The following is an 18,884-nucleotide window of genomic DNA, read 5'->3' on the forward strand; positions in this document are numbered from 1 at the left end:
TAACCAACTGAACCACCCAGGTGCCCCCACTGGTCACATTCTTAAATATTGTAATGGTGGCACATAATTCACAACCCTAGTTTAAAAATAAGCATCTTATAAAAATAAGCATAACTATAAAAACTTATTATTGAATATACAATATCAAAGTGATATAAATTAAAACACCAATAACCTAAAATATGAGGGTAGAGAAGTCAAAGTGAGAAGTGTCTGCCAGCTACTAAAGTTAAGTTGTTCCTAGTTTAAAACAGGATGTAAACTATTGATACACTATACGTTAGCTAGTTGAACGTAATAATAAAAAAATAGGATGTTATCAGTGTAAACCTCATGATAACCATAAAAAACTTATAGTAGAAACACAAAAGATTATCATAAAGGAGTCAAAGCATACTGCCAAAAAAGAAAAAGTCATTATTCATAAAACAAGTAGCAAAATAGGAGGCAAAGAAGAAAGGATATACAAAACAGAAAACAACACAATGACAGTATTAAGTCCTTATCTGTCATTTCTCTAATCAAAAGATACAGAATAACTGAATGAATTAAAAAACAAGATCCAATGGTGTCCTCATTTAAGCTTTAAGGACATACATAGACCAAGAGTGAAGGGTTGGAAAAAGTTGTTTCGAGCAAATGGAAATCAAAAGAAAGCAAGGGATAGCTAAACTTAAATCAGACAAAATAGACTAAGGTAAACATGGTCAGAAGAGACAGAGAAGGTCATTATGTAATGATAAAGGGGTTAATTAAGAATATATAACAACCGGGGCACCTGGGTGGCTCAGGGTTAAAGCCTCTGCCTTCAGCTCAGGTCATGATCTCAGGGTCCTGGGATCGAGCCCCACATCGGGCTCTCTGCTCAGCGGGGAATCTGCTGCCCCCTCTCCCTCTGCCTGCCTCTCTGCCTACTTGTGATCTCTTTCTCTGTCAAATAAATAAATAAAATCTTAAAAAAAAAAAAAGGCATATATAACAACCATAAATAATTATGCACCTGATGTCAGAATGCCTAATCTATAACACAAACAGAACTAAAGGGAAATAAACAGTTATGCAATAATTGTTGGGAACTTTAATACCCCCTCTCAATAGTGGATAGATCGTTCAGAGAATCAGTCGTTCAGACAGCAGATATGAATAACACTAGGCCAAATGGACCTAACAGATTAAAACAGAACATGCCATCCAACAGGCCACAAGACAAGTCTTAACAAATTCAAGAAGACAGGAATTATATCAAGTATCTTTCTCACCACAATGGTGTGAAACTAGAAATCAGTAGGTAATAGAAGGAAAGCTAGAAAATTCACAAATACATGAAAATTAAACAACACACCCCCAGACAACCAGTGGGTCAAAGTAGAAATCAAAAGAAAAAAAAATTTAAATATGAAACAAGTGAAAATGGAAACCCAACATACCAAAACTTATGGGATGCAACAAAGGTGATTCTAAGAGTTTATAGTAAGATTATAGTGATAAATGCCTACATTAAGAAAAAAAGAAAGATCTCCAATATCCTAGCTTTACTCCTCAAGTAACTACAGAAAGAAGAATAAACTAAGCCCAAAGTTACCTGAAGGAAGGAATTAATAATGACCTGAGCAGAAATAAGTAGATATGAGGAAAACAATAGAAAAGTTTAACAAAACTTTTGGTTGGTTTTTTGAAAAGGTAAACAAAAGTAAGAAACCTTTAGCTAGACTAACCAAGAAAAAAAGAGGATTCAAATAAAATAGAAATGAAAGAGACGATATTTTAGCTGATCCTATAGAAATACAAAGGATCCTAAGAGACTACAGTGAACAACTTGGCGTGAGCAAATTGGATAGCCTTAGAAGAAATAGATGAATTTCTGCAAACATACAATCTAACCAAGACCGAATCCTGAAGAAATAGAAAATCTGACCAGATCAGTAATAAGTAAGGAGATTGAATCAGTAATCAAAAATCTCCCAGCAAAGAAAAAGCTCAGGATATAGGTTAATATATATAAGGAACTCATGTAACTCAATAGCAAGAAGAGCAAATAATCTGATTAAAAATGGACAAAGACTTGAATAAACATTTTTTTTTTCCAAAGAAGATATTCGGATGGCCAACACATAAATTAAAAGGTGGCTAATATTACTAACCTCCAGAAAAATGCAAATGAAAACCAGAGTGTGATATTACTTCACACCTGTTAAGATAGGTATTATCAAGAGATAGCAAGTGTTGGTGAGGATATTGTAAAATAGGAACTCTCATACACTGTTGGTTGAAATATAAATTCGTATGGAGGTTTCCCCCCAAAACTAAAAATAGAACTGTTCTATGTTCTAGTAATTCCATCTCTTGATATCTGTGCAAATGAAATGAAATCATTGTCCCAAAGAGAGAGCTGCATCCCTGTGTTCATTGCAGCATATTCACAATAGCCAAGACATGGAAGCAACCTAAGTGTCTACTCTTGGGTGAATGAATAAAGAAAATATGGTATTTCAATATAATAGAATATCATTCAGCCATAAAAGAGGACAGCCTGCCACTTGTGACAACATAGATAGACCTTGAGGGTATTAGGCTAAGTGAAATAAATCAGACAAAAAAAGACAAATACTGTATGATCTCACTTATATGTGGAATCTAAAAAAAATAGCTAATTTTTTTTTAGCTAATAGCTAAAAAAATTGAACTTATAAAAATAGCAGTTTGATTGGTGGTTGCTGTGGGCCCAGGGGTAAGAGCAGTTGGAGGAGGAATGGGTAGAGGTGGCAAAAGTGTACAAAATTTCAGTTACAAATTCTGGTGATGTGCTGTCCAGCATGGTGACTATAGTTAACAATACTGTACTGTATATTAAAAAGTTGCTAAGAGAGTAAACCTTAAAAATTCTTACCACACACACAAAAATTTTAACTATACAATGTGATAGATAACTAACCTTACTGTGGTAAATGATGTGGGTATATATTGTATCTGTGTATCAAATCATTACTTGGTATGTATTAACATTGCAAAACTTTATATGTCATTTACATCTCAGTAAAGCTGGGACAAAACCATACACCAACATACATGGTGTATGAGAAAGTCATCTCATGATAGCCTGGACCAAGAGGGTCTCCCCCTAAATTATGGCTATTTTCACACAGGGGACATATGTATTATTTTGAAGTTTCCATATCCTTGATTTACTTGGGAAAATTGAACATTTTCTAGATGTTAGCTATTTTTATTTATATATTGTCTATCAGTATTATTTCTTTATTATTAGGGTCCTTATTTTCCCTTTACAATTTTAATATTTAAAAAGCCGTGTTACAAGCTTTTCATATATTTTAAGAAATGAATTTGTTGTTTTTAAGATATACCTTTATACTTCAATATATACTTTTTTTTTTTTTTAAGATTTTATTTATTTATTTGACACAGAGAGACATACCGAGAGGGAACACAAGCAGGGGGAGTGGGGGAGGGAGAAGCAAGCTTCCTGCTGAGCCAGGAGCCGATGCGGGGCTCAATCCCAGGACCCTGAGATCATGACCTGAGCCCAAGGCAGATGCTTAATGACTGAGCCACCCAGGTGCCCCTCAATATATACTTTAAATACATGCTGTTATTTTGCAGTTTTTTCCCCAAATACTGTCTTTTACTCTTGTTTGACATCTATATATGTAGATTCCAAATTTTTATGTAATAATATGTAGCATTATTTTTTTTAAAAAGATTTTATTTATTTGACACACAGAGGGAGAAGTCACAAGCAGGCAGAGAGGCAGGCAAAGAGAGGGGGGAAGCAGGCTCTCCGCGGAGCAGAGAGCCCAATGCGGGACTCAATCCCAGGACCCTGAGATCATGACCCGAGCCAAAGGCAGAGGCTTAACCCACTGAGCCACCCAGGTGCCCTATAGCATTATTTTTATTGTGATTTTAAAAATACAGTTCTATCAATTCAAAGATCAGATAATTACTCATCAATATTTCTTGTAATTTTTTTGAAGTTAAACTTTTCTCTTTACTTCCTCTTTTCTTTCCTTTTTCTTTCCTCTTTAGTTTTTATGGTCACATTTTTGAACCATTTGAATTTATTTTGCCCATTGGAGTGGAATGAACATCTGGCTTGCTTAAATAGATAACCAGTTGTTCCAACCCATTAATTGAATAATTCTTCCCTTCCTTCCACAATGATTAGATTTCCTCGTAAAAAGGCTAACTTTTTTTTTTCTTGATCAAGGCATTCTTAGGTATTTTATGAATGTTGTTCTTCATCCCCTTCTCTTTGCTACTTTCAGGAACATTTCCATTTCTAAATGTAAATCTTTAGAGTTCACATTTTAAAGCCTAAATTTTAAACTGAGTCTGGTGACATAGCTCAGACAGAATCAGACTTAAACTTATTTTCTTTCCTACCACATTGGCTCTTATAATTCCTATTCTTGTTAGTGCTATCACCATTTACCCACTCATCCAATCTGAAACCCAGAGGTAATTATAGATTTCATCTTTCCCTCTGAATATCTGAGCCCCTCTTTTAATCTTTTCTGCTACTATCTTAAATTAGGCCCTCATTCTTTCATACTAAACCAAAGACTGCGACTTCAGCTGCTTACCAGAAGCAGTCAGGTAATAATATGTGTGGAGGATGCTGGGCAAAAAGGAGTAGAAAGTTGGTGGCCTTGTGCAGGATGTCCTGTATTGCAAGAGGGCAGCTGCCTCTCTGTTCCAGGCAGTAATGTGGGCTCATATCTGACTGAGCTGATTTTTCAAGAGGACCAAAAATCTGAATTCTCATGTGAAGTCTTCTAATTTCTTTTTCTTCTTCTTCTTCTTCTTTTTTTAAGATTTTATTTACTTATTTGGCAGAGAGAGAGAGATCACAAGTAGGCAGAGCAGAAGACAGGGGCCGGGGGGGGGTGGGGCAGGCTCTCCGATGAGCAGAGAGCCCGATGTGGGGCTTGATCCCAGGACCTGGAGATCATGATCTGAGCCGAAGGCAGAGGCTTAACCCACTGAGCCACCCAAGTGCCCCAAAGTCTTCTAATTTCTAAGTCACAGTACAAGCTAAGCATGATACGACTGCAGGCCACAAGTTTGTAATCCGTGACTATGTATTATTGCATCCCCCTAACCTGATTTACATCCCTTCAATCTAATCTACTCCCAGCCTTTTTGCCATCCTCCCTGTACTAGCATCCTCCATCTGAAGTGCCAAACGGATAGGATTTGAGAGGTATAACCGAACTAACATGAGTTATGTAACTGAACTAACATGTAACCGAACAACATGAGTTAGCTCTTTGGTGACTTATACGTAGAAACTACATCAGGTGGAGTTGTCATACAAAGTCAAATTTATTTGCACCTAATAAGGAGGTCACAGGGAATAACTTCCAAAGCTGTGATTCCCCAAGCAAGAATGAACGGGTTCCTTTTATTTGGGGTTAGGATGAGTATTTAGAAAGGGGATCCTTGTCATTGTATGTAGAGGCAGCCATATGGTCATACACGTGCCTCAAGGAAACATGCCTAGACATACATTGTACATTGTGTTAATGAGGCTTGTGCTCCTCCTTGGGTGGAGAATTTAGCATGATAATGAGGTAGAGGTCACTGGGGTCACTCCTGGGTCCGTCTGCGCATGTGTGAGGCAGTGGATAAGTTCAAACTGGGCCTCTGGAGCTCTTCCCCATGGCAGCTGTTACAGCTTGAGGGGTAGTGTTGGTTTCTGTCATGGGATGCTGTGCCCATTAGGTCTTTGCCTGAGTTGAAAGATAACCTGGAAAGAAGAACTTAAGGAAAATGTGGGACAAAGGTAGGTAGGTACATGCAGGTGGGTGGTAAAGTTCAGGTCTTACGGTCTTGTTGGTGACAGGAGGATTGGCTGCATTAAAACATACACCATTCTTAGCAGAGTTCTTGATACTTGAGTAATAAGCCCTCAGGAAATGTTATTTGTTGGCCACTACTTTTTACTTAGTTAAAAGCCCTGAATGGCTCCCATTTGTGCTTAGTATATTTTAACATGACAGAAAGGTATTTTATCATGACTCCTACCTGCCCTTCCACCTTCATCTTCTGCTGTTTCACTGAATATACTCAAGCCATGTCTACACTTCTGTATGTCAGTCTGTTTCACACCCTTACACTTCTTCCTCCTCTGACCTGTCCATCTGACTTGTGAACCCTTACTCCTCCCTGCCCACCCCAAGATTCAGTTCAAGTATTTCCTCTTCTATAAAACCTTTGACTACTCTTAAACCCTTGGAGAGCTAATTTCTCCCTTCTTTGCATGCCCATAAGATGGTGAACTCCCTAAGGCAGAGACTATATTTTATCCTTCTTAGTATTCTCAGTAATGTGTGCAGTGCTGGCACATGGTATAAATCTGCAGTATATATGAGCTGGAAATAATACAACCAGGAAGAGTGAGTGCTGGAACTTGAGCCTTCACATGACTGAATTTCTTGCTCTTCAGAATATACTGCCCAGAGGAAAGAAACTGTGGCTGCTCTATCCTTAGGGACCCAGCATATACAGTATCCAATCTGAGGACCTGTTGTAGCTTGGGGTATTATGGTTGTGACTAAATGCATTTAGAAAAGTTTTTATATTCCAAGGCAATACAGTAGCATTAAGGATACTCATTCCTCTGACACGTAGTAGTGGAAACTAAGGTGAAATCCCCAGTTAAGTAGTGTGTTTGGCCAGTCAGGTAAAACAGTTCTGTTTTCTTTACTTTAGAAATTTGATGGTAAATGGTTGGAGACACATCTATTTATAGGTAGCTTAAGTGCCAGATTTGTTATCTCCTTTCCCCAGGCTTGATAAACGAAAGAATGTTGGACTTAACTATTGGTAGTGTCTACATTAATGAATAGGGGAGTCTGGCAAAAACACGTGAACAGGAAATTCAAGGGCACCTAGTGTTGTTTTTATCAGTCCAGGAATTCTAGACTTGCAAATTGTATCCTGTTCTTTTTCTGACTAAAGAAAGGGCTTCAGTAAAAGACAAAGGACAGTGTTAAATCCATTAGAGGAATAAATTTGCAATATAATAAGTGCCAGTCATCTAGATCATTCTTTGTAATAATTTGTTCACTTCTGTTGTTGGTTTTGTTCAATTTGAAATTTTTAAAGCCAATTTGTATCTAGTTAGAAGGAAATTATTTTTTCTTGTTTTTAAAGCTAATTTCTAAAGGGCATTATTTAATCAAGACTAAGGGTGGGATTTTGGCTTTTTCTGCAATTGTCTCTCTCAAGGAGGATTTTTTTTCTGAAGTTAACCTAACACTAAATGATTCTGTAGTTTTTAACCCAAAGAAAACTATTACATATGAAACATGTAATTTCAGCTCTATTAAATTTGAGTTCTGTTACCATCATTTACTAAATGCCTACTGTGTGCTCAGCACTTCATCCGGTGTTGTAATACTTTCATTACAAAGACGAATACAAAGATGAATAGGTTTTGCTCTGATTTGTTTTTTAAACATGGTACACGTACTTGCAGGTATGTGTGTATAAGTAGAGTAGAAGGACTTAATCATGATTAGATGATACGGTGTCTGGAAATTGTTTTTCATTACTCAACATCCACCTTTGGATTTTGGAGTTAAATTCATTACGTCATCTTATGATGGGAGAAACCTGACCCTGTGTTTATTCCTCTTTTATAAAGACCTCAGGTTCTTACATTTTTATCTAAAACAACTTCATATTGCTCTGTACTGTTGATGCACACAATTACTGATGTTTAGAAGTGTTTTGAATTCCCTAGCAATTTTTTTTATGTTTCACAAAAATGTCCCCCAAAGTTTTGCTCAGTAATAGTTCTGCCCATATCTATCAATTTTGCTTCATTCTGGGAAAGCCCAGTCAGCAGGAGAGCTTAATGCTGGCCATCTCCAGCTACTTTAAAGTACCTTGGGCAAGATCGTGATCCATCTCTTATTTATTTGTTTTTTTAGAATCTGCCTTAGTCTGATGCCATTAAACATTTAAATTGAATAACGGTTCTCTTTGTTTTGATGCCGTGCTCACCAAGCAATCTTCTGATCCTAATTAAGGCTTTACATCTAGCTTGCCTGCAAGGTTGGAATACATTTGCCAGAAGATACACGTCTCTGTTCCTTGTTGCTCAATTTCTTATTGTGTAAATCAGTAAATTGCTATTATGTCATGCATATCAGTCCCTTGTGAACTCTTTTAGGCTAACGTAGCTTCCAGAATTTGATTGCTCTGGATCTCTGGAAGCTGAAGGGCAGAGCTTTCTTCACGAGGTCCCTGGACAGCCAGTAATCTGTCTTCCAAGGCCAGACCCTGAGTTCATCACACATCTTTCTTTCTGACTTGCGCAAGCATTACTTAGGTGTGATTTCTTTGTGCTTTTTTTAGGAGGCACCACAGAAGATTTTGGTTGGTTGGGTTTTTTTCACCATTTGCTTTTTGAAAGGAACATGGACAGCCATAGTTGGGTCTTGGCCTTTTTTCCTCCTAGGAACTGGCAAACCAATTTGAAAATTCCTTATCAGATACAGATCTTTTGGATAAATGAGAAAACCCTCTTAAGTTCCTGGAAATTTCTCTGTGTTGGAGCTTCTAAGTTTTCCCACCTCCAAATGTTGAAAAAAAAAAAAAAGTTCTTTATTTGTGTTTGATGAGCATTATCTATGAACTTACATGCATAAGGAAGCTCCTTGGAATTCTAATGCCAATTTTATATCTCTCCCCCTTTTGAGCATTTAAGATGCATGTTAGCATATTAAAAATTCTGAGAAGTCTTGAAATATGACACGTGATTAATTTCATTTACTTTGGATTTCCTGAATTTATTTGAATTCCTCAACTTCTAGTCCATTTTCCTTGGCCTTCCCTCCATCCTCAAATCCCAATTAAGTGGGACTCAGGATGTCCGCTGTATACCCTGCCTATTCTGCTTTTCCTTGTTTGACTTTTCTACATCTGATCCTGAAGGACAGACCACGAATCCAGTGACTCTGAGGTTTCTAAAGATGGTGTGGCAGCATTGCTTTAGATAACATTAAGAAGAGTGAGAACTCAGTACTCAAAAATCATTTGGCCATGATAATTCTTGAGTTCCATTTGTTTTTATTTTTTATTGTTCTTAAAAATAATATTCTTTATGTTAAACCATTTAGCACATTTAAAAAATTTAACTAGGTGCCTCAAATAATGTCTTACATTTGTATAAGCCACTGTGGCTTTGCTGTGTATCAGCTCAGATGGCCTTAGACGATGTCGGTGAACCAGCAAAGCAAATATTATAAAACCCCTCTTGAGTTCGTAATGTTCTAGTGATTGGAATAAGACCTTACTATCGTTAGCAGCAGTGCCTGGATTAGATCTCAAAATTTCTGACTCCTAAGTTCAGTAATTTCTTATACTTGCATATTAGCCAACCTTATTTTTTGCCAATTTGTTCAATTCTTCTTCCACCCCCCATTTGACAGGTTGACCCATTCATTCATTAAAGCCTACTATGTGTCAGACACAATGCTATTGTGGTGAATACTCAAAAATGAATGGGGAAGATTCTTGCCCAGACATGCCCCTAGTTCAGTGGGAGAGACGAATGAGTGAGTGCTAAATACCAGTATCCGAGACCTACTGGTACAGGTGCTAGGCAACACACATGGAAGAATACCAAATATTATGCCTCTTCTGGTGGGGAATGTTAGCAGGAAAGAGCTGGTATGTTGGGAGAAGAGGGGTGGGGGCGGGGCAGTAGAGAGGCTAGACAGACAAGTTGGAGACAGCTCCTGGAGTTGGATCCTGACTCCACGACACACTAGCCTTGGGATTTTTCTGAGCCTCAGTTCCTTACTTTACAGGGCTGTTGTGAGGAGGAGACGCACTGATGCTTAGGAAGGGCCACTCTCTTAAATCCTCTGGAGAAAAAAGGAGAAATCAGTGAATAAGATATCATACAATTGCTGATAGGCACAACCATTCAGTGTCCCCGAGTTGCCTTTGTTTATCATGCCAAGCTAATTTGATTTGCTATAGGCAATGAGGACACGTGAATGATTTTAAACGAGTGACATAATCAACTTCTAGTTCTAAAAACCTTTGGAGTAGTCAGCAGAGGAACAAGTTTGTGAGGCTAAAAGAATAGATTCATGTTTAGACATACTGATGTTGAGGCTTATGCAGTACATTGAGGTATAAAGCCAGTAAAAGGGAAGTAGAACCGGGAATTTGTCAGAGTTAAATTGTATACTTTCAACCTATACTTGACTCGCTTGACACTGAGGAACAAGAAAGGTCTTTTGTTCATTCCGTTAACCCTGGAGTCTACTGCAGTTCAGGTCCATACTCAGGGGTCTGTATCTTCACATAGTTAGGGAGTAGATGTCAGGTTTGGGGGAATGCTTTCCAGCTAATAGTGCAATATTGGATGCTCACTGTTGGCAATCTGGATCTTCTCTAGGTCTGTTATGATCTCCATCTAGATAAGCAAAAACCTTTTTACTGTATGAAACCATTCTAGTCTTTTTTGGTCCTGATGTAGACTGTGGACTGTAGGAGACAAGTCTCTTAGGGTCACTGCCCACCAGCAGCGGCCACCACAGTTTAGTCTGCCTCACCACCTCCACAATGCAGCCATTTTGCTACAGTCCTTGTCATATTGTCCAGATTATCTTCTTCAAACCAGTACTTCATTTGGCTGGCCCGTGGTTTTTTGAAGTTGGCACTTGAGCTTTAAGTAGACACACATTGCCCAGTTAAGGTCCTAAAACATCCCTGCTGTTACCTGGCTTGATTCATTTGTGTTTTCTGCCTGACTCCTATGGGCATTTAAGTGTCATTTGGAAATGAAATGGACCTCACAGTCTGGAGAAGTACACCAGACCTTGTTACAGCACATTCTGAAATGAAATAGGATTCAGACTGAAATAGGGCCTCCATCCAAAGGAGCTTCTTTTTAGAAGTAGCTAACCTGCAGGGGTGCCTGTGTGGCTCAGTGGATTAAAGCCTCTGCCTTCGGCTCTGGTCATGGTCCCAGGGTCCTGGGATAGAGCCCCGCATTGGGCTCTCTGCTCGGTGGGGAGCCTGCTTCCCTTCCTCTCTCTCTGCCTGCCTCTCTGCCTACTTGTGATCTCTATCTGTCAAATAAATAAATAAAATCTTAAAAAAAGAAAAGTAGTTTACCTGCAAAGCCTATATATGTGAGAATTGCTTCAGATTGACATTTGTGTGCTAAACTGCTTCATGTTTCCTAGAATTTATATGGTGGACACTACTTCTTACTATTTAATTGGACTACATTAATTCTGCAGAGACTTATGTTTAGTGCAGGCATATGCAGTAACAAAATCTTGTAGATTTTACTTAATGATCAATAAAACAACAACAAAATAGATCGAACCTCTTGTTTTGAATGCTCATTGAGTACAACTTTTTGTATAAAATGTGTCAATGTTGTGTGTGCACTGGTGCTTCTTGACTCTTATTCACCCCTGGTGGTACCAACACGAAAATAATTTCTGCTGCTTCCTCTTTCTTTACTGGTATTGTGTTATTTATAATGTGAAAGACGTGGATAGTGTAACTGTTAGGGTAGAATTTTGCTTAGCAGAAATTAAACCATCTCCAGAGTTTATTATGGGGGTTAGAAAGTGTTTTTCTACTGAACAATTTGTGTTTATATGTTGTTTCAGTTTCGGTTACTATGGCAATGACGGCAGGGACTACAAGCACCTTTCCTATGAGCAACCATACCCGGGAGAGGGTGACTGTGGCCAAGCTCACGTTGGAGAATTTTTACAGCAACCTAATTCTACAGCATGAAGAGAGAGAAACCAGGTATAGTAAAGGCTGGTCAGAATTTTCTGTTTGGTTTAATAAGCCGTTAGGTTGTAAGTAGGGTGTAAATGTTTATTAATATTATAATTAATATAATAATAATATAATTAACACTAATAATATAAATATTGTAGATCCATGAATGCTGTTTTTAGGTTTCCTGTACTGACAGTTTCTCTAGTTATTTTTGCAGAATTTTTCTTGTCCTGTGCCCCCATATACTTAAATCATGTCAACTAATACCTTCAGTAAAACATTTCTAACCATGAAATTATGATTTATCTTCATACTTCATGAATAATTAATGTTATTAATTATCCAAAACATGTATAGAGTATAAGTGGAGGTGGAGGAATAAAAACATGAACAATGTGTTATTTTGCCTTCAGAAAACTCTGAAGAGGGAGATAAGGCCCATAAATATTACAGGAAAGAGTGGAAAGCATCACTAAGAGAAGGGCAAAGAAGGGAGAGATTGCTTTTGACTAAAGTAACTGGGAGGATGTCATAAATGGTGGTGGCATTTATCAGGGCTCTCAAGGAAGAGTATTAGTTACACATGCATTAATGGGAGAAGAGGGAGATAAAAGAGCAGGAGGAAGGATAACACCGACAGAGGAAATGGCCTTTGGTGCTGGGTCAAGCAAGAACCAGTCTAGCTCGAGCTGGATTTCAGCTTTTGTTGTGAGCCTAAGATGCTTTACTAATGTAGCTGTTCTCATGGGAGTAAAGAGGCCTGAAGATTTTTGAACAGAATCCGTGATCACGGTGTTTCTCCAGAAGAGTGCTTTAGTTGTCATGTACAGACTGGATTGTGTGTGGAGAGATAAGAAACAGGAAAGGCTAGTGATGTGTAGTGCAGGCACTTAGAAAGGGCTTGAATTAAGGATCGTGACAACAATAGAATAGAAGTTAGGAGCAAGAAAGATTGACAAGAGTGGTGCCTAGCTAGGTATGAAATGTTGGACAGGTCTAACTACCGATCAGCCAAGCTGAGCAGAGAATTGAACTAGAAAATAAAACTTAAGTAATTATTCAGAAGTTAACCTAGAGACACAGAGGCAGAAAGAGAGGAAGGAGAGTTGAGAAATATGGAGAATAGCAAGGAGAGCTAACATCTTTAACCTAAGTTCCTAAAGGAAGAGAGGAAAGAGGCTGGAGTGGAAGCAGGTTAAACTAAATTCACCATCAGCAAAACTTCCAGAAGATTCAATTTAGGCTGAAAGAAAGTGATCACAAGCAGATCTAAATATAAGTGTGGGGATAAATCTCAACACAAATGGTGTAAAAACAGTAGCAATAATGATAATGTCTTACACATTTTTAAAAATAGAATTAAGATATTTTCCAGCAGTGGACTATCAGTCAGGAGGGCAGTAAGTATCATTAAAGTGTTCCTAGAGATCTTTGTGTCACCCAGTAGAGGCACAACATACAGAGAGGTAAAGATTGATTCATTTCAGACTAATAGAGTTTATAAAAGGGAAATAATGGAATGAGGAAAAAAATCCTGGTTCAAAATAAGGCAAGGAAAAAAGAAAGTGTAAAACGCCAAAAAGTTGACATAAATAGAAACCACACAATCAGAAATGAATCCAAACATATGAGTAATTATACTAATTGTAAATACAGTGAAAGTCTCTGGAATTCATCCAGTCACCAAGGGAGAGTGAACAAAGTAGAAGAGAATCAGGGAGAGAAAGACTGCTGTTTCAGGAGGCAGACACTGAAGTTACGCATCAGAATTTTGAAGGCTCATTGTCTTTTCTTGATGAAATCTTTCACTAATTCAGTTTTGCCCTCTTTCCAAACAAAGGGAAGTAAGACTGAAAGTATCTGCTGTTATTTCAAGAAGGGGGGGGGGGGGGGAAGCAGTCTCAGCTTGGTGCCATGAAGTCATATTAAACAGCTTATATTTTCTAAAAGCTTATACTTTAGGACTACATGTGATGAATTTTTAAGGCTTAACTCATTGAGTAAATACATAGCCCAAATAAAGTACCAATCAGAACAAAGTATCAGGACATTTAGGAGGAAGACTATTTTCTTTTTAGGTACCAGAGAAGCCACAGGTCTTCTTGTTTAGATATGGTAGAAACAGACAAAGGTTACTGCCTCTCTCTCCAGAGTAAGGGATGATTCCCTGAAGTGTTAGTCTTGGCAAGCAGTGAGGAAAGGGGCCAGTGGAGTTTTGGGAGAATCAAGTTGCCTGTATGCAAACGGGCCCTCCCAGATTAGAGGTTCTCCTCCACTGTGCATTCTGTCTGCCAAGGAGAAAACTCAGAATCATTCAACAAGTGGCTCTGTGGGGCCCAGAGGAGCATGACGGTGGGCACAGAGCTTACTCCATTCTGAGGGTTAGGCTTCAGAGAATAGTGTGTAAATGAAAGATAAAAATCAGTGTGATAATGCACCAAGGTGTCTATTACAAATGTTGGGAAGTAGCCAGAGAACATGCCATTAGGTAACATTCATTGCCTTTGGGGTACTGATTGATAAACAGCCATTAGATATTTTTATGAATTTTCTGTAAGAATAAGGGGTTAGGAAAGAGCTTACCTTTAGACATACTGTAAATGACAAATGCTAAAAAATGTATATGATGATTTCAATCCACAACCCTTGTATTCCCATGTAGGTAAATCCTGGAAAGTTAGTCTTACTCTAACGTACTGCAGAACTAATCAGAAAGAGCTCTCTCAGGTTTATCTTTAGGCAAAACCAATATGATAGAAGTAAAATGATGAATATTCAGTTGGAAATGAGTTGCAAAATTTGTATCACAACCATCTCTGTAGTTACTGGTTCCTTCATCCGCTGGCCCTTTCCCTTCTCCTCCCCATCTCCCCGCAGTGCTTAGCTTGACTAACTTCGGTGATACCATCTAAAAACGAGGAATAACTGGACTTGGCTGTACCTAGAAAAGCAAACGCTCTGGTGGTTAGTGGGGGTTTTTTAATGTACAGTTTGCAAAGAATTAGAATAAAATACACTCAATTGCGTTGAACATTCTTTCTTGACTGATTATGAAATCAAGCTTAGACTTTATTTTTTTTTAAAGATTTTATTTATTTATTTGACAGAGAGAGATCACAAGTAGACAGAGAGGCAGGCAGAGAGAGAGAGAGCGAGGGAAGCAGGCTCCCTGCCGAGCAGAGAGCCCGATGCGGGACTCGATCCCAGGACCCTGAGATCATGACCTGAGCCGAAGGCAGCGGCTTAACCCACTGAGCCACCCAGGCGCCCCAAGCTTAGACTTTAAATGAAGGCCTTCCACAAGCTCATTTAGCTACTAAGTATTAGAATCAGGGTTCAAACAGGGATATCCACCTAACATATTTGTACTTTTAGTCACTATGTTACTTTTATATACTTCTAATGTAAACACTGATAAATGTTAATGATTTTGGTGTTTTGCATATTAGAGAACAGATTTTCCTTACTAGAATATTCGTCACCTTTGTTAATCATTGATTTAAGCAGCATTAGAAGCAAATTTTTCATTTGGCCAATATGAGAAAGTGAAATCTGGGTTGGATTTATATTTTGAGAAAGAAGAGTATTCTTAATGATTATTTTGATTCAACTTGAGATATCTTTTTTTAGCATAGCAAACTGAAGTGGTAAACTCGAATAAATAAATGAACATTTCTTAAATGGGAATAGTTAGGAATGTATTTAAAATTTAAATTATTTTTTCTTTGAAAAGGCAGAAGAAATTAGAAGTGGCCATGGAAGAGGAAGGATTAGCAGATGAAGAGGTAATGTTAGCTGTAATTATTGTGACTGTAGTTAATGATACTGTGTACTTAAAAGTTACTAAGAGTGGATCTTATCTGTTCTCACTATAAAAAAAAATTACTTATATGAGGTGATGGGTATTTTAACTAGCGTTATTGTGGTAATCATTCCATGATATGTATGTGCATCAGAACATCACACTGTAGACCTTAAACTTGCAGTGTTATATGTATGTCAATTGTATCCCAAGCAAGTTATTGGGGAAGGGACTAATTACTGGATAATGACAACCCCAGTGACCTTTTTCATGTATTGATATTAGATGGTTTTATAACTTAGGTAATGTGGATTTCATCATTTGAATATGGGCTTCTTTCTTGCTATGATGAAAATCTTTAAAAGGAGGCAGCTTTTTATAGTTTCAATTATGAGAACATAGATTTAGTGAACAGGGTCTACAGTAACCTAAGTGCACGGAACAGGAAAAGTGGGCTCCAAGAAGAATCAGTGAATTGCCAAATCTTCTCACAGTTTTTCCTGAACATTTCTTAAGACCATCAAGTTCTCTAGTCCAGTGCCTCTCCCCATCTTTAAATTACTATGTGTTTCACTTGAAGAAAAACTGCCCCCAGCTCGGTTCTCTTCCACAGTCTGGGCCCCACTCCCACCCCCAGCTTTTCTGCACGCTCCACCCAGAGTTCTCTATCTAAAAACAGGTTTGATCCCATCATTCTTTTGCTTATTACCCGTTATTGGGTCCCGAGTACTCTCAGATGAGTGCAGGAGCCTTCACAGTTAGGTCTCCACGGTTTCAGCCTAGCCTCATCGCTTGTGCCCCAACCCCATGCCCCATGCCACTACTGGGTTACTCGGACTTCCATGTTCTTGCCTGTGGACCTTTCACAGGCTATTTCTGCCACTTAGAACTTCTTTACCCTTATGCAATTCTCATTCTTCTTCAGTTAGCTCTGGGCCTCACTTCAAGCCTCAGTTCCACGGGGAAATCTTCCCTACGTTCTGCACGAACACTGTACCTGTCCCTGCGGCAGCGCTAAAATATCCCCTCCCACAGTAGACACTTCATGATGTCTTATTCAGCTTTATACCTCCAGACACGGCAGAGGGCTACAGATAGAATAAATATTTGGTGAATAAAGGAACAATGGCCTTTCCCTCCAGGAGTTTACCAGTTAGAAGGAGTGATGATGATTGTGTGTGCATAAAAATACGTATACACGATAGAATGTGGCAAACTTCGAAAATACAGGGATTTTTTAATACAGGGATCAGAAAAGGTTTCATGGAAGAGGCAACAACTGATTTGAATCTTAGAAAAATAGGGAGACTTACATTAGAATTAAGAGATAAATAGAAAATAATTGCCGAACAATGAACTATAAAGAATGCAGTAAAGGATACATAGCAAGGTAAATTGACAGAACATATGGAAAGGCTAGGCTGGTAGTAGTTTACTAAGAAATGTACAGGCAATAGGGAGATACAACTGAGAGTAATCAGTTTAGCAGTTTTCAGTGATCAGAAAAGAATTTCTGTACTTTAAGAGTGATCTTCCAAATGATGACTTGAAATCAAACCATTATTTAATCTTTCCTGTACCTTTCCTAAGACTGTTCCTTTATTTTTCTGCTGGCACTGTTTAAATAAAATAAAACATTTTATGATTTGTACCAAATGTGGTTACTTGGTTAATCAAGTTGACTCAGCATAGAAAACCTAAATTATTTGCATAAAATTACTATGATAAATGTCTTAAAACTCATTTAATTATATTCTTTAAACTTTAGGGAGAAAGGTAGTGATTTAGATCTATATTACAGTCAATAAAGAAAAAATAAAGCGAAGCACACATCTTTTCTCATTTATTCATTAGTATTAATAACTTCCTTAATATTAACAATCTTATAATTGTATTAATGCATATTATACATCATTATATTTGCATATATAGAGAAACATTATATATATAAGTGAATCTTAAGCAAAAGATCTTAATTTGAATTCTCAAGGAAGAAATTATAAAAATAGATGCTCGGGGGTCAAGCAGATAACATGAGTGAGGGAAGCTGGCTAGATTGTTTTCATGATATCTTAGGTTATATATCCTTTTGATCCAACACACTTTGTTTGCACGTTCAACTGCCAAGAATATATTTTGATTTCTACAAAGAAATAGACTCTATTTTTTTTCTTTTTTTAAAATATCGGATCCTCACAGTTTATCCTTTGATAAAGACATATCCCTTTTCACTTTACTGAAAAGAGACAGGAGCACCAGCCCTGTTCTACATGTCACCTGATGACTGGCATCAATTAGAGAACTGATGTCCATCAAAAGAGGACTGATTGCCTCTTTGGCCCAGTGTGGCCAAGTTCCTGTTTTTCAAGAGAGGCTGGAAATCTGGACTTTTATGTGACATCATTTGCTTTTTTAAAATATTGGCGAATAATTCAAGTGTTTTAAGAGCAACTTGTAGGCAAAATCAAATACATCTGTAGGTTGAATACAATTAGTAGCTTTCAGTTTGCAATCTCTGTTCTGCACCAGGAAGGAGAAAATACATTTAGAGCTATTTTCTTTAATTCTTCTAATTAACTTGGAGAAAATGTGATATGATTTATACCTAAAAACAGTTAGTGGCCCATAATAACTATAAAACTTCTAAATTTTTTAAATTTTAATTCCACAAGTGCTTATTATTAGGCCCCATGCTAGGTCTTAGATCATGGCAAATTCTACAAAATAGACATCCTTTCTTAACCTTGATATAAAATATGTTGCAACTATCATTTTGTGGGGTGGATTTTTCTCTTTAAAGATTTTATTTTTTTATTTGAAAGAGAGAGAGAAAAAAAACGAGTTGGCGGAGGGGAAGAGGAAGAAGAAGAAGCAGGCTGCCCTCTGATACAGGAGCCCAGTCTGGGACCCTGAGACCATGAACTGAGCTGAAGGCAGACACTTAACTGACTTAGCCACCCAGATGCCCTGCGGTGGATTTTTTTTTTTTTAAAGATTTTATTTATTTATTTGACAGAGAGAGAGATCACAAGTAGATGGAGAGGCAGGCAGAGAGAGAGAGAGAGAGAGAGAGAAGCAGGCTCCCTGCTGAGCAGAGAGCCTGATGGGGGACTCGATCCCAGGACCCTGAGATCATGACCTGAGCCGAAGGCAGCGGCTTAACCCACTGAGCCACCCAGGCGCCCCTGCGGCCGATTTTCTAAATAAGTATCTGTTAATCTTCCAAGGGCATGATGACTCGAGGAGAAAATACACAGGAGCCAGGCTCCAGCAGGTTCCGTGGGGGGGG

The 18,884-nt window shown here is 38.0% G+C and overlaps 1 protein-coding gene across 1 annotated transcript in view; it reads left to right on the top strand.

Annotated features, from left to right (window-relative positions):
- LOC111159978 (serine/threonine kinase 38 like) overlaps positions 1 to 18,884 on the top strand; it is an 85,067-nt gene that overhangs the window by 43,595 nt on the left and 22,588 nt on the right. The window contains exons 2-3 of the mRNA XM_022522704.1: positions 11,673 to 11,817; positions 15,527 to 15,578. Coding sequence (XP_022378412.1) covers positions 11,684 to 11,817; positions 15,527 to 15,578 — 186 coding nt within the window. The 5' untranslated portion in view covers positions 11,673 to 11,683. The remainder of the gene's footprint in view (positions 1 to 11,672; positions 11,818 to 15,526; positions 15,579 to 18,884) is intronic.

The sequence above is a fragment of the Enhydra lutris genome, unplaced genomic scaffold, assembly GCF_002288905.1.
Source record: "Enhydra lutris kenyoni isolate GAN:26980312 unplaced genomic scaffold, ASM228890v2 scaffoldscaffold72, whole genome shotgun sequence".
Classification (NCBI taxonomy): domain Eukaryota; kingdom Metazoa; phylum Chordata; class Mammalia; order Carnivora; family Mustelidae; genus Enhydra; species Enhydra lutris.